The sequence below is a fragment of the Nannospalax galili genome, unplaced genomic scaffold, assembly GCF_000622305.1.
Source record: "Nannospalax galili isolate Female #2095 unplaced genomic scaffold, S.galili_v1.0 scaffold717, whole genome shotgun sequence".
Lineage (NCBI taxonomy): Eukaryota > Metazoa > Chordata > Mammalia > Rodentia > Spalacidae > Nannospalax > Nannospalax galili.
This window is the reverse complement of record NW_008339763.1, coordinates 379,787-393,336: the sequence shown is the minus strand read 5'-3', so window position 1 is coordinate 393,336 and position 13,550 is coordinate 379,787. Positions and strand designations below refer to the sequence as shown.

Below are 13,550 nucleotides of genomic sequence, written 5' to 3'. Positions count from 1 at the left end.
GTTGAAAAGAACATACTTGGGACAGAAACTACATGGTTTCTGAAGTTTTACCCAAAACTGGCCGGTCTACTGAATGGTACCTATGCTTGACATACTTCCTCTAGGAACCACCCCTGCCTTATGTGTATACAATGACCCCAGAGCAGAACTGATTTCTCCACATCTGCTGGGGATAAGGCCTACAGGCCCTGACTAGGACCTCAGCTTCTATAAAGGAACAGCCGAGGATAAATTCTTTCCCTCCCAAGGAGCAATGCACGGCATATGTGATCTGGCTTTTATGTGAGTGTCTGAGCATGAGGGTGTACATCTAGACATCAGTTCTGTGGCTGTGTCCTATAGGTGCTTACAACCATTGGGGTGGAGGACGGCCTGCTTATGGTTCTGCCCTGTACCTACTATGGTTAGCCCAGGGCTCAGACTGGTTGCCTACCTGACAGGACTATGACCTGAGAGCTTACAGACTGGGCATATCATCTCTGGGGGCTTTGTACTTTAGCCTCACCTTCTGAACCCTCAAGGCAGCTCAGCTCACAATGCTGAGTAGCTGGATGAACTCTTAGACTTGTATGTGATAACCACAGCATACTGTGGTCACCACATTAAACTTTGCTCAGGCCTTTGACAATGCCTGCCCCTAGCCATGGGGGGCTTAGAGCAGAGTGGAAGCCACTTGGCTAAGACACAAGTCCATGTATCCTTATTTCTGCCAGGCCTGCCTGGGCTCTTCAGAGTTCAGATAAAGTTCCCCAAGGATGCCCACATTCCAGAGGAAACTAGGGTTTGAGGTCTTTCAGGGGTTTGTGTCTTCTTGGAGATATCCCTACTATATAGCTACTGGGGAACTTGCTAGTGTTGTCCAACATGGCTAGGAGCTCTCTCCATGGCCCTTCTCTCAGCAACAACAGAGCTGGGGTGCTGAGGGTTCCCCATGCTGGGCCTTACCTTTGGTGTCATTAACGGGGTCCATATGCCGGTAAATATATCCTTCTAGGTAGGAGTGGAACTTGGGGGTAGGTGGGAAGAAGGCCAGGCAGATGGCCATGAGTTCCCAGCCACGGGCCAGGCTCTCTAGGCGGAAGTTCTCTGTCGTTTGCCGACACAGCTGGATGTAGAGTTCGTCCCTTAGGCCCTGTGCACTCCAGCCTTTGGTGGCTATCTCCAGGGCCACATGCAGTGGGTCTGCCTTGGCCCGCCTGTCACCCATGTACATCTGGATTAGCTTGAAGATCTCACAGGCCTCCTTCTTCACATGCCGGTCACTGGTCACAATCATGGGCTTCTTGATGGACTCGCTGCTCCAAGCCAGCATATTGGCTATAGACACTTTCCGCCGGAAGAGGCCCTGGGTGTGCTTGTTGAAGTGCTTAGAGGCCCAATTCTCGATGTCCGTCTCCGAGGAGGGCTTGCGCAGTGTGAAGGTAGGGAAGACACAGCTAGAGCTGGGCATGGCACTGCGGTTCTGCCGGCTGTTCTCAAACTGGGCGCAGGCACCAAGGTCCTCAGACTGGGAAGGACAAATGGGACTGGGCCATCAGTGGGTAGGCTGAGTAGGTACCCACTATAGCCCTAAGAGGTGTGAATCAGCCAGGTGGGCTCAGCTTGCTCAGAGGATATGACTAGGAAGCTGAGTGTAGAGTGGCCAAGTAATAGCCTTGCTCCTTGCTCTCAGTTACCCAACGACCTGTGGGTAGAGGTGGTTCAGGGCATCCCAGGTGGGGACACCAACTCATTCTGATACCTCTAAGGAATAATGGCATCCTGCCTCCTACCGATGAGCTACCTACCAGCCCCAATTCCCACCTTGCCATGACCCTGAGACCCCAGTGCTAGTCAAGGCTGGGCGACCTGGAGAGGCCCTTCCGGCACTTGCCTGGGGCTTGACCCTGTAGGCCCCTCTCTCTCTGTATAATCAGATCCCCACTCCTGTTAAGGGTGGCTTTGTGCCTACTTATTCTGTTTTCCAAGACTGCCTCCACTATATATCCTGTTGTCCTTCTACCTTTACAAGCAGTGAACAGAAACATTGACTGGAAGCTCTTCAGTCTGTGGAGGGTCTCTGAAGCCATGTAGGGACCCAGGACACCTACTGTCCAGGGTTCATTGAAGCCTTCCCAAGAAGGGTAGAGATAAACCTGCCACACGACCTCTAAGAAGCCTCTGGGCTGTCATTACATCCTTCCCTAGTTCTGGTGCCACTAGGCAGGTTCAGGCTACCCTCCATGTTATCTTCCTGGGCTTCAGCAAACCAGCATAGATGGTGGGTCGAGGAAATAAGAGTGGGGATATCAGGGCCAGTATCTTGGGACTTGATGGTCCTCTAGAAGGAAGACCTGTGGGTATAGATATTTCAGCAACAAGCTATTGGTCAAAAGTGCATGCATGATCTGTAGGGACTGAATGACATGTTCTTGGCACTACATGGAGGTCAGGCCAGGCCTTGGCTCTGGCTCTAGCTCTGGTTGTAACATCTGGGAATTACACAGGCCACTGCCTTACCAACAGTTCTTCCTACCCAAGGGAGCCTCACTTGGTGACAGCTATGAGAGCCACTACAGAATACCTGATGCCCCTTCTGTTATGCTCCTCAGGGACGCACCTGCAAGCCTAGCTGATGCGGCCTCTTCTTTGTGTCTGTGGCCTGGAGTCAGGACACAATCCCTCAGATATGAGGGTGCCCACATTACAGATCTGTAGAGCCTCACTGGAAGCACTGATGTGGTGTCCCATAACTGTGCCTTAACTGAAAACTGGTATATGGGGTCTGAGACCCAGGCTCTAAAAACTTCTAAGTGTTGTACTTGTGTCATGGATGACAGGCATACTCAAGCCCCATTCTGCTCTGAGTTCTGTCTGGTGCCTGGTGGTCCCAGAAATCCCATCCACCCTACCCCATGCCTCTCACCTGTGAGGGGTGGAGGTAAGGCTCTGGTGAGGCCAGGTTGGTCTGCACAGAGATGCTCTTCTCCAGCAGGATTTGGGGGAAGCCAAGCTTTTCAAAGGTGCTCCGCTTCCAGTGTTTACTGTCCTGCTGTGCCAGTGCTTCATCTTCACTGAAGGCGCGTACCACAGGTCCAGGCATGGGCAGTGGCACAGCACCATCACTCTCATACCCAGAGCCATCTTGCTGAGAGTCCCAGCTACCCCTCTGCTTCATGTGGAAGTGGGCCTGCTGTGCCTCCCAGGCCAACCGGGCCTGTGCCAGGAAGGGCTCAGCTGTGCCCCGTACCATGTCTGCCTCAGCCTTTATTGGAGTAAGGCTGGACCTGCATGAAGAATGCTCCTCAGTCAGGGGCTGCTCACCTAGCAGGTCCCCAGGGCCATCGGTGGATGAAGTACTAGGAACTTGGCACAGAGAAGGCTTTCTGCTCTTCCTCTTACGTGTACCTGGGGAATAGCCTGCAGAGGACATGGTGTCCTGTTGGCTAGACCAAGACATGGCATCCTCCTGGGCTTGGGGCAGGGGTGTGGGTGGCTGGCCTGGGCGTGGCTCTGATCCTTCCATGGTGCTATAATCTCCAGACCTGACTCCTAAACGCTGGTCCCTCAGTAGGCAGGGGCTGGGCTGCAGGGAGTAGGAGCCACCACCTGGGTTGGGTGCATACTTGTGCCTGGGCCCAGCTCTAAGCTTGGGGCTGGAGCCTACTTGCTCCACATATACCAGCTGCCGTACATACTCCTTGCCCACTGGACTGTATTCCAGGCTCAGGAAGCGCTCTGGACACTTCTGCTTGGTGCGCACCAGCTGTTGGCAGGGTGATGTTGGGGTCTGTTTGGTAGCCTGTAGGAATGGGCGGGGCTTGCGGCCTGGTGACCTCTGTGGTGAGCCAGTCTGGTAGGGGCTGCTGGATTCAAACTGCACATCCATGGGGGGCTCATCATAAATGGGGGCCTGGTACTCCACAGGGGGCTCCTCATAGAGTGGGGGCTCATATCCATAGCGTGGGGAAGAGGGCTGTGAGTCACCAGAGGGCTTTCGGGGTTGCACCAGCAGTGGTGAACAGTTCCCAGAGAGCTCAGCCCTCCTTAGGAAGGGTGAGGGCCGCCTCTCTGGAAAGAAGACAGTGCCATCAGAATCAGGGGCAAAGGTCTGCAGGTTAGGTGAATGCTGGCTGCCAGATGGTCTGCGGGGATGACCCCCAGCCTGGCTGTCTGAGGGGTAGCCATTGCCTTGTGGGGTGAGGAAGCTGGGTTCACGGTCAGCAACCTTGATGAGCATGCGTTCCTTGTTACCAGAGTTCCATCGCAGCGAGGAGGTCCTGTGTGAGGAGTGGACAACCAGTTACTGGCAGAGGTTAAGTTTAGCCCTACCACTGAGCCTGAGTTTCTCAGCATCTTCCTTATCCTTAGGTCCCTGTGAATGATCTTATGCCCTTCTTAGAGCTTGTCCATCTCAGCTGTTTTTTTGCCCAGCCTAGCACCAAGCACAGAGCTATTTCTAGACCTGACAATCAATGGCTCAGGCATCCAGGAGAGCCCAGCACTATATCACATGAGCATCTCAGGGCCCAGTTTTCTTTTTTTTGTCTTTTTGAGACAGGGTCTCCCTGTAGCCCCAGCTGTCCTGGAACTCGCTAGGTAGACCAGGCTGGCCTCGAACTCACAAAGATCCGCCTGCCTCTGCCTCCCAAGTGCTGGGATTAAAAGCATGTGTCACCACGCCTGGCTCAGGGCCCAGTTTTCAATTAAAGGTTCCCATGAGTGGGGCTGGAGAGATGGCTCAGCGGTTAAGAGCACTGACTGCTCTTGCAGAGGACCTGGGTTCGATTCCCAGCACCCACATGGTGGCTACGAACCATCCTTAACTCCAGTTCCAGGGGAATCCAAAGCCCTCTTCTGACCTCTGAGTTATTGCATGACATGGGTGCACTCACACGGCAGGCAATACACTCATACACATAAAATAAAAACAATAAATAAAATATTAAAAAAAAAAGTTTCCATGAGCTTTGCCTTACTCTCATTTCCTAGTCACCACTTTCATCTGGACAGAGAACATAACTGTTTCTGATCCAGTTGCCTATTAATACCCTACATCACAGCAAGGGCACCCACAGCCCTGAGTGTCATACTGTCTGAATCCTGGTCCCTTACCAGTGAGCTCATGCTGGCCATTCAGCATCTTCTGAACTTCCTTTTTTTTCTCACTGACAACAGGAGCAGCACTGCCCTGGAGACACTTGGATATAATGTCCACATATGGCCTGTACCACAGGCGGGAGGTTAGAAAGGGCCCTATACCTTTTTTTTTTTTAAATCCCAAAGAGAGGCAATTTTTAACACATTTTCCCAGAAATAATTTGAAGCAGGTTACATAAAAAATATATATACAATGAAGTTTAAGGGGGTAAAATAGGAATAAGAAATCATAGTCCAAAGGATTTGCCAACATGGGGTCAACTTTGGTGGAATAATGAAGGTTCCATTAGCTCTGTTCTTTGAACAGCCCCTATATCTTATGGCTATGCCTGAGGTACCAAGAAGCTGAGCTTAGGACAGTGTCCTAAGGAGACACCCATTTCTGCTCTTCCCCAGGCTGCTTAGCTGTGACCCTTTGACTGGGATTCTCAGCACTTTTTGAATCTGTGCTTAGATATCTTCTCTGATGTTTTTTAAAACTGGCCATTGTAATTTCAAATGTTTATTCCATTTATTTTTCTCTTCTGGTACTCCAATTACAATTCACTGAGCACCATAGAGTTTTTCATGCTATAGTCTGTATTTCTCATCTTTCCATACTAAAGAGATCTTCTTCTGATCTGCTTTTTACTAATATGGCTCAGGCTGGCCTTGAATTGAGAGGCTCCTGTCTTTTGCCTCTCAAGTGCTGAGATTAGAGGTGTATACCACCACACTCGGCTTAATCTATTAAACCCTCTCTCTCTCTCTGTCTCTCTGTCTCTCTCTCTCTCTCACACACACACACACACAGAGATACATACACAGACACACACACAGACACACACACACACAACTCCAAAACAAAAAGACAAAACAAACAAAACTCCCCAAATGCAGGAGGTCTGGAGATGTTGCTCAGTGAAAAGTTCTTCTCTAGCATGTCTATAGCCCTGGGTGTGCTCCCCAGCAATGCCTCCACCCCAAATATGGCAAATAAAATCTATAGTATCAGACATGTACCTCTACACCTGTAACTGCTGTTAGCTTTTGACTGGCCTAAATCTTCATAATTTCTTAAGGCACATCTTTATGTCCAGGATAGATTAACATCTTTCTGTGGCAGTCTGGTAATGAGAATTATTTTCATGGTCAGATTCAATCTAGAAAGCTGAAGTGCCCTGTACTTACTGAGGGCCAAATACTGGGTAAGAAGTCCACACAGTGAAGTGCCCTGTACTTAAAGTCCACACAGTGAAGTGCCCTGTACTTACTGAGGGTCAAATACTGGGTAAGGAAGTCCACACAGTGAAGTGCCCTGTACTTACTGAGGGTCAAATACTGGGTAAGGAAGTCCACGCAGTGAAGTGCCCTGTACTTACTGAGGGTCAAATACTGGGTAAGGAAGTCCACACAGTGAAGTGCCAGGCTATTTTTTTTCTCCATCATCTTCTTTTCTGTCAAAATTTTTCTCAAAAAACATTATTATTTTTATTTTATGTGTATGAATATATTGCCTGCACATATATAAGTGCACCCGTGTTATGTAATGCCTGCAAAGGTCAGAAGACGTTGGATCCCCTAGAACTGGAATTATAGATGGTTGTAAGCTGTCATGTGGAGACTGGGATTCGAACCTGAGTCCTCTGGTGCTCTTAACTGCTGAGCCATCTCTTCCGCCCCAATTCTTTTTTGAGACAGGGTCTCATGAAGCTCAGGCTGGCCCCAAACTTGCTATGTATCTGAGATGACATAGAATTCCTGACCTCCTGCTTCCACCACTCAAGTGCTGGGATTATAAGCATTTGCCACTGAGCCCAGCTTTCTATTATCAAATTTATATGAAGCGGTTAAGGACCTTGAGAGAGCATAGTTCCATATATAATAATAATATCCATTCATTTGATAATCACTTTCATAAGATTAACAAAAAACAACCAGATACATATGGCCCTCACTCCCATCTAAAAAATGTTTGTCTTTGTTTACTCTCACATGCCAAGATGTTCCAAGAGTGAAAAAAGTGGGTATCAGTCACTTCTTCAATTACTTCATCAACAGCATTTCTTGAAATACTTTCATTCTACAAGGAGGTAGTGCAGTCAGAAAGGCTTTCTGAGAAGACTGACTTGAATTCTGGGTTTGCTTCAGTTGATTCAAAAAGAACTGATGTGTATCAATGAAGTGCTTGGCACCTTACGCAAAGTAGCCCTCATTTTGACTGTTTTGTTTTGGCCCAGGCTTGTCCCTGCACTTGTCCCCATAAAGCTTAGTCATCTAGTGTATGAGCTGCTGGAGGCACTGCTTCTGCTTTTTCTCCTCAATGAATGCCATAATTGTTGGGTGCATTGCCTTCCTCTCTTTAGGAAGGAAAATGAGGAGGAATCATTCACAGCATAACCATTTAAGCTAGGAGGAATACTACTCCAACATATCAGCCTATTTGATTGTTCCTGGTTGCCATTAGAAGAGAGAGGCATCTCTTGGACATGCAGAATATATCACATTTGAGTTTCACATACTTCACTCCTGTCCTCAGGTCTCATCCAGTTCCACAGCTTCATGATCACTCCTGGAGCACTCCTAGGCTGAGCCCAGCCAGGCCTGTTTGCAGCCCCATACCCTACATTCCTCAACCCTACTTCTATCCTTCTTGGCCTTGGGGCTCACTTCATGGCCAGGCCCAGCTAACTGTCATCCACCTCCCGAGCTTGCTCCCACCTCTCTGAGGCTGCTGAGCATTCTCAGTGGCTCTGCTGTACACAGCTCCTGCTGGGTTTCCTCCTGGTCTACACAGAGTATTCACAGCCTCCACCTGAGTTCAGCTCATCTCCACCTCTTTGGTGCAGGTGGATCTTGGCCTTACTCCCCTTACATCCTTCTCCTTACCTCTTGCCTAGCTCCAGCAAATAACCCTATAGAGTGCAGGTACCTGGGTTGAGGAACCCTGACTACATAACATGAAACCATGTATCACCCAAGGTGGTTTGATGTAAAGAAAGAGAAACCCTGGCAGGGTTGCTGTTGGGGACTCCTGCTGTTTTGGGTTGTAGTCTTTCCATGTCCGGATAGCTGCATGCCGGCTCGGTGTGAATGGAAGGACTCCCTTTCTCAGCGGGGCACCTCCCTACTCTCTTCCTGACTCATCTTTGAAGTAGCCGTCACAGATACATGGCCTCTGGCATAGGAACTGCCAGATTTTCTTATGTGATAATCAGGCAATGTCTGGCAGCCTGGTGGAAGCCCACCACCACATGTAAATGGGGCATCCTACAAAGCACCTATCAACTAAGGCTTTTACTACTACCCCCACACTATAAATATCCTGGTTTCCCCTTAATTAATGGGAGCTGAATCACTAAGACCTGGAGTTGAGCTAAGTCACTGAATAAAGGAGCTGTACCTGACTGAGCTGAATTCTGTGTCTTACTGCCTACGATTCAGTCTCTCCGGAGGGGGCTGTCCCTTCGTAAACAACGACTCGCAAGACCCTGCTTTCGCTGTTCCCACACCTCCCCTTGTGACCCGGCGGCTGACGGATCTCGAGCCTAGAGGGAGTGCCAGGTAGCTTGGAACGGAACACGCCTGGAAGCGCAGTGACTAGTAGAGTCGCCAGCATCCTGTAGCCGCGGAGACCCTCAGCAACGCGGCGCGCAGGACCCGCCCCAGTGGCGCTGAGAGACAGGCGCCAGCCAGCAGCTGGCGCTCCACGAAACCCCCCGCGCGCCCATAGCTTGCAGCCTCATTCTCCTCAGGGCCTTGTAGGTTATTTTCCCAAGGGTCAATTTCTGAGACAGAATAGAAAGACTCATACAAAATCAAAACCAGACACAAAATCAAAGCTTGAAATGCTTTTCTAGGATCACCTTCAGGGAAATGGATACTGTAGTATGACACACAGAATGTGTAGGCAGCAGTGATGACTACAGCACCCTGTAGCCCCTAGACCTCATGTGGTTCCAGGGTCAAAATCTAGCATCAAAGCTTGTAACTGTGAATACAGTTGTACTTTCACAGATTGGAAGAAACGGCATGTCTGAAAATACCACCATTGTCTAGGCCTCTTAGCCTCCAGCCTGGACTGGTCACCAGGGGTCCCACCATGTCCTCGCACAGACCTCTAGGGACACTTGAACTTCTCTGTTAGGGGCTCAGCTCTGCCTATGGCCCTCAAGGAGGCTAGGCCTGCTCTTGGGTAGGTTCCTTTTTTGCAAACCTCAGTGCTTTGGCTACTTCTACTCCAGTCCTGTCTAAAATAACAGCTTTTCAAGCTGGTGGCGCACGCCTTTACTCCCAACTCTCTCTGGGAGGCAGAGGCAGGTGGATCTCTGTGAGTTCAAGGCCAGCCTGGCCAGTAGTGAGTTTCTGGAAAGCTGGGGCTACAGGGAGACCCTGTCTCAAAAAAGACCAAAAAAACACAAAAAAGCAAAACAAAACAAAAAACCCAAATCAAAACAAAAAAAAACCCAAAACCCACCAACCCAGCTTTTCCCACTCCAAAGGCTGAGCTTCTTGTGCTACAACCATCTCAATGTCCCCACATTCTACTTTCTCTTCTAGATCTTTCTCAGATATGCTATTCCTCCCTCCATGTGTTCCCCTCCTAGAACTTCCCTTCTTCACTAGAAACCCGAAGATGGTCCCAGAATGAAGATTAGAAAGACTAGCAACATGAAAGACTGAGGCACCAGGCAGTATAACAGACTGGGCAGTCTTGGAGCAAAGGTGATCGGATAAGGACAGGGTTTGCAGAAACACATGCAGGCTTGCATGTGAGCAGGTATGAAAATCCTGAGACTTCTCTCATAGTACACAGGCTGCAGTCTCAGCAGAGGGGATCAAGGACATCTCCAGATGGGATCTGACTACTTCTATCCTTTCTAAGAAGTACTCATCATCCCAGACACAGACCCCACTGAAGCAAGCCTCTTGCTCTGGTGCTCTTGCAGGCACTGGTATCCTCTAATGAACCCACTTCTTTTTCAGATGTCACTATCCCAAGGTCTCAGTAATAGGGGCAAAAATGACAGGATGGGTTTTGTAATATGGCTTTTCCCTGATGGCATGCATGATTTACCCCATCACCATCTTGGAGCAAAGATAACCTGGTCTGGTAGCCATGGCAATGAAATAAGTAGAAACAATACAGTGACAGGTGGGCCTTTTTTTCTTTTCCCCCCCCTTTTTTTTTTTAAGATAAGCTCTCATGTTCACAATAGAACTAACACTTCCTAATAGAAGAGGGAAGCTGGGATTCCAGCCATTCCTCTCATTGCTCTCTTCTGTTTGCCCATCTTGCCCCAAAGGATCCTGTAGAAAATACAGGAAGAGGGAGGCTAACTAAAAGTGGGACTCCATGATGCTGCTTCCATGAGATCATCATCCATGATGGGGTAGGACTTTGTAGTGATGCAGATTGTGCTGGATAGCTTTAGTGTCAACTTGACATACTTGGGTTGAGGGAGCCTCAACTAGGGAATTGCCTCCATTGAACTGGCCTGTGGCCATGTCTGTGGGGTATTTTCTTGATTGTTGAGTGATGTGGGAGGGCCCAGCCCACCGTGGGTAGTGTCACCCCTGGGCAGGTGGGCCTATTTTGGATAAGAGAGCAGGCTGAGCAGGGGCCAGGGGAGCAAGCTAGTAAGCAGCATTCCTTCCCTGTGCTCCAGCTCCTGCCTCCAGGTTCCTGCCCTGAGTTCCTACCTTGGGCTCCCTGATGAACTGTGACCCAGGATATATAAGATAAATAAACCCTTTCCTCCCCAAGTTGGTATTGGTCAGATTGTTTTGTCACAGCAATGGAGAAACAAACTAGGACACAGATGTTCTAGGTCACTCATACTCCTGTAAGAAAGCCAAATAAACTTACAAGTTTACCAAGTTAAAGCTGGGTGGAATCATTCCTTTGGTCTGTCATGTTATCTGAGAAGAACAGATGGAAAAGCAACAAAATAAGGGGGCAGAAGGGGATGGCTGAGCTGCCTGGCATGTAGTAGCTCCTAACAGGTAACTAGTTGATCAGATGATACCATCTCCCCTGCTGAGGGCAAGGGCATCCTCTGGGCTGCTACAGGCAACATCATTCAGGGATGGCCAGTGGAATGTAGCTGAGCCCAGAGGGTCTTCCTTGTACTCTATTTAGAAGTGAAGTTTCAAGGCTAGTGGTGGCACATACACATCTTTAATCCCAGCACTTGGGAGGCAGAGGCAGGTAGATCTCTGTGAATTCAAGGCCAACCTGGTCTACATAGCAAGTTCCAGGCAGCTGGGGCTACATAGTGACACCCTGTCTCAACAAAGAAACACACAACACCCTCCCCGACCCCAGATACCTTCAAAACAAAAAACCCTTCAAAACCAAACCAACAGAAGTGGCTGCTTGCCCTTCACTGGCCAGGTCCAGTTGGCAGTGAATTGTACTGGGGTCTAAGAGAGAGCTCCAATTGCAGCACTGACAGCAGGTAAAAGGAAGTGAGTTGTCAAAGGGGACAAAAAGCACAACATGGGCAATGGCTACAGGAAAAGTAGCTACCACAAGGCAAGGAGTCTAGGAACTTCAAGGACAGCCCGCAGGTCTCAGAGGCTAGTCACATCAGCTAGTATGGCTGGGTATGTCTCCATGGGGTTGAAGGTAGCTGAACTCCTAGCATGCAGAGTGGTGGGTGGAGGGATCCTGGAAGTGAGCTCACTCTACCGCCTGCCATCCATTCCTGAGATGTCCAGAAAGGCCCAGAGGGCCTCTTTACCCTTGCTGGGATTTGTGGCTATAAGGGGTACCTGCTTCCCTAAAAGTTCCACAGGTTCTATCTGCAGATGGTGATGGGCATGTTATCAGTGATGCAGGCCCTTGATTTTGAGATATAATGGTCTCCCCATGGTTGGCAGGGTTGTGGCAGTGCTTGCCAACCAAAGGCTAGATGGGCACATCTACTATAAAGAGTATACCTCCTTGGTCTACTACAGTGCTGCTGGGATCACAGGGAACTCCAAGCCTCCTGGCCAGAGCTGAGATCTTATTTGTCATCATGGGAATGGGCTTCTACCATGAACATGCTTAGCTCACAGTAGGCTGCCAAACCAGTAACCAGACTCATCTTGCTGATGAGAAAATGAATCCCAGAGAGCTGGAATACACCTGTAGTTACATAGCCACAATTGGGGACCAGGGTAGACTCTGATTCCCTTCTATATCCTTCTCCACTTAGGAAACAACCCCTACTGGTTAGGCAAACTGCCAAAACCTCTCAGGTCTTTCTACCCTTTCCCTAGCACTAATGCTGTTCCTGGGTGGTCCATGGTATGGACCCCTGGCTACTCTCAGAGGTAATATCCTGCCCTATATCTCCCACAGCAAACCAGTCACCAAGAAAGATTATAGATATTAAAAGATGGCCCTGCCCAACCAAAGTGAAGGCACCTAGGTTCTGAGGGACCCTTTATATTTCTGTCAGGTGACCGGGGGCCCAGCAGCCTGGTAAGTGCTCTGATATATGTGGATAGTATTGCCCAGGGGCAGAACACATACCAAGGCTCCCCTAGACCTTAATCTCCTGCTGGAGGCTGAAGGCAGCACAAAAGTTCTTCCATGATGAAATCCCCAGTGAGTAAAGGGCTGTTCTGAGCGGCCTCTGTACACACTCCAGGTTCTGGTGGCCTTCACACCCTCTCCTAGTGTTCCTAATGTTTCCTGATAAACCAGGCTAGGCTGGGGTAGCTGGAGCAACAGCTTACTCAGGTACTCTCAGTAGCTAAAACCAGCAGATAAGTGTGTCCAGTGGCAGTTTTACCTGTAGTGAAGGAGTTGGCCATCGGCACTGTAATCACGGTAAACCTCATAGTCCTTTTCCAAGAGCACACCTGGTGGTGAACAGCTGAAACACAGAAGCATGAAAAAGACATGGATGTTTAGTACTTTAAACATGTGCGACTGCTCTACAGTTCCCTGGGGATGACCTGGTTGTAGCTCCTGTCCCTCTTCCTTCCTTCCCCACTTCCCCCTTCCCTCCCTCCCTTCTTTTTTTTCCTTCTAGACATTTTTTCCTTTCCTTCTGCTCACTATGCAGCCCTGACTGGCCTGGCACTTCACTATGTAGATTACGTTGGTCTTGAACTCACAGAGATTCACCGGTTTCTGCCTTCCGAGTGCTGGAACTACAGGCATGTACCATCAGGCCTAGCTTCCTCTGTACCTTTCTATGGTCCAAGAAATAATTTCTTCTGTTCTACACTTATCTCTTCCCAGTAGGAAGAGCCACAGTGCCTTGTCTAGAGGCCATGGAGTAGGCCAGGACAACAGCCCTACTCCAAAATGGGAGCTGCTATTCTAAGAGCTCAGAATGGGTTTAGTGAGAGTTACAGCTTCAACCAGACATGACAGATTACCTGAGGAGAAGATATAGATACAAAGACTTTCCTGGGGACTACAATGGCCT

The 13,550-nt window shown here is 49.3% G+C and overlaps 1 protein-coding gene across 4 annotated transcripts in view; it reads right to left on the bottom strand.

Annotated features, from left to right (window-relative positions):
- Arhgap39 (Rho GTPase activating protein 39) overlaps window positions 1-13,550 on the bottom strand; it is a 105,920-nt gene that overhangs the window by 12,547 nt on the left and 79,823 nt on the right. For all 4 annotated transcript variants that reach the window (XM_008834383.3, XM_008834384.2, XM_029564171.1 and 1 more), the window contains 3 exons: window positions 12,906-12,989; window positions 2,906-4,259; window positions 946-1,507 (listed from right to left, as the gene is read on the bottom strand). In XM_008834383.3, the coding sequence (XP_008832605.1) occupies window positions 946-1,507; window positions 2,906-4,259; window positions 12,906-12,989 (2,000 nt within the window). The remainder of the gene's footprint in view (window positions 1-945; window positions 1,508-2,905; window positions 4,260-12,905; window positions 12,990-13,550) is intronic.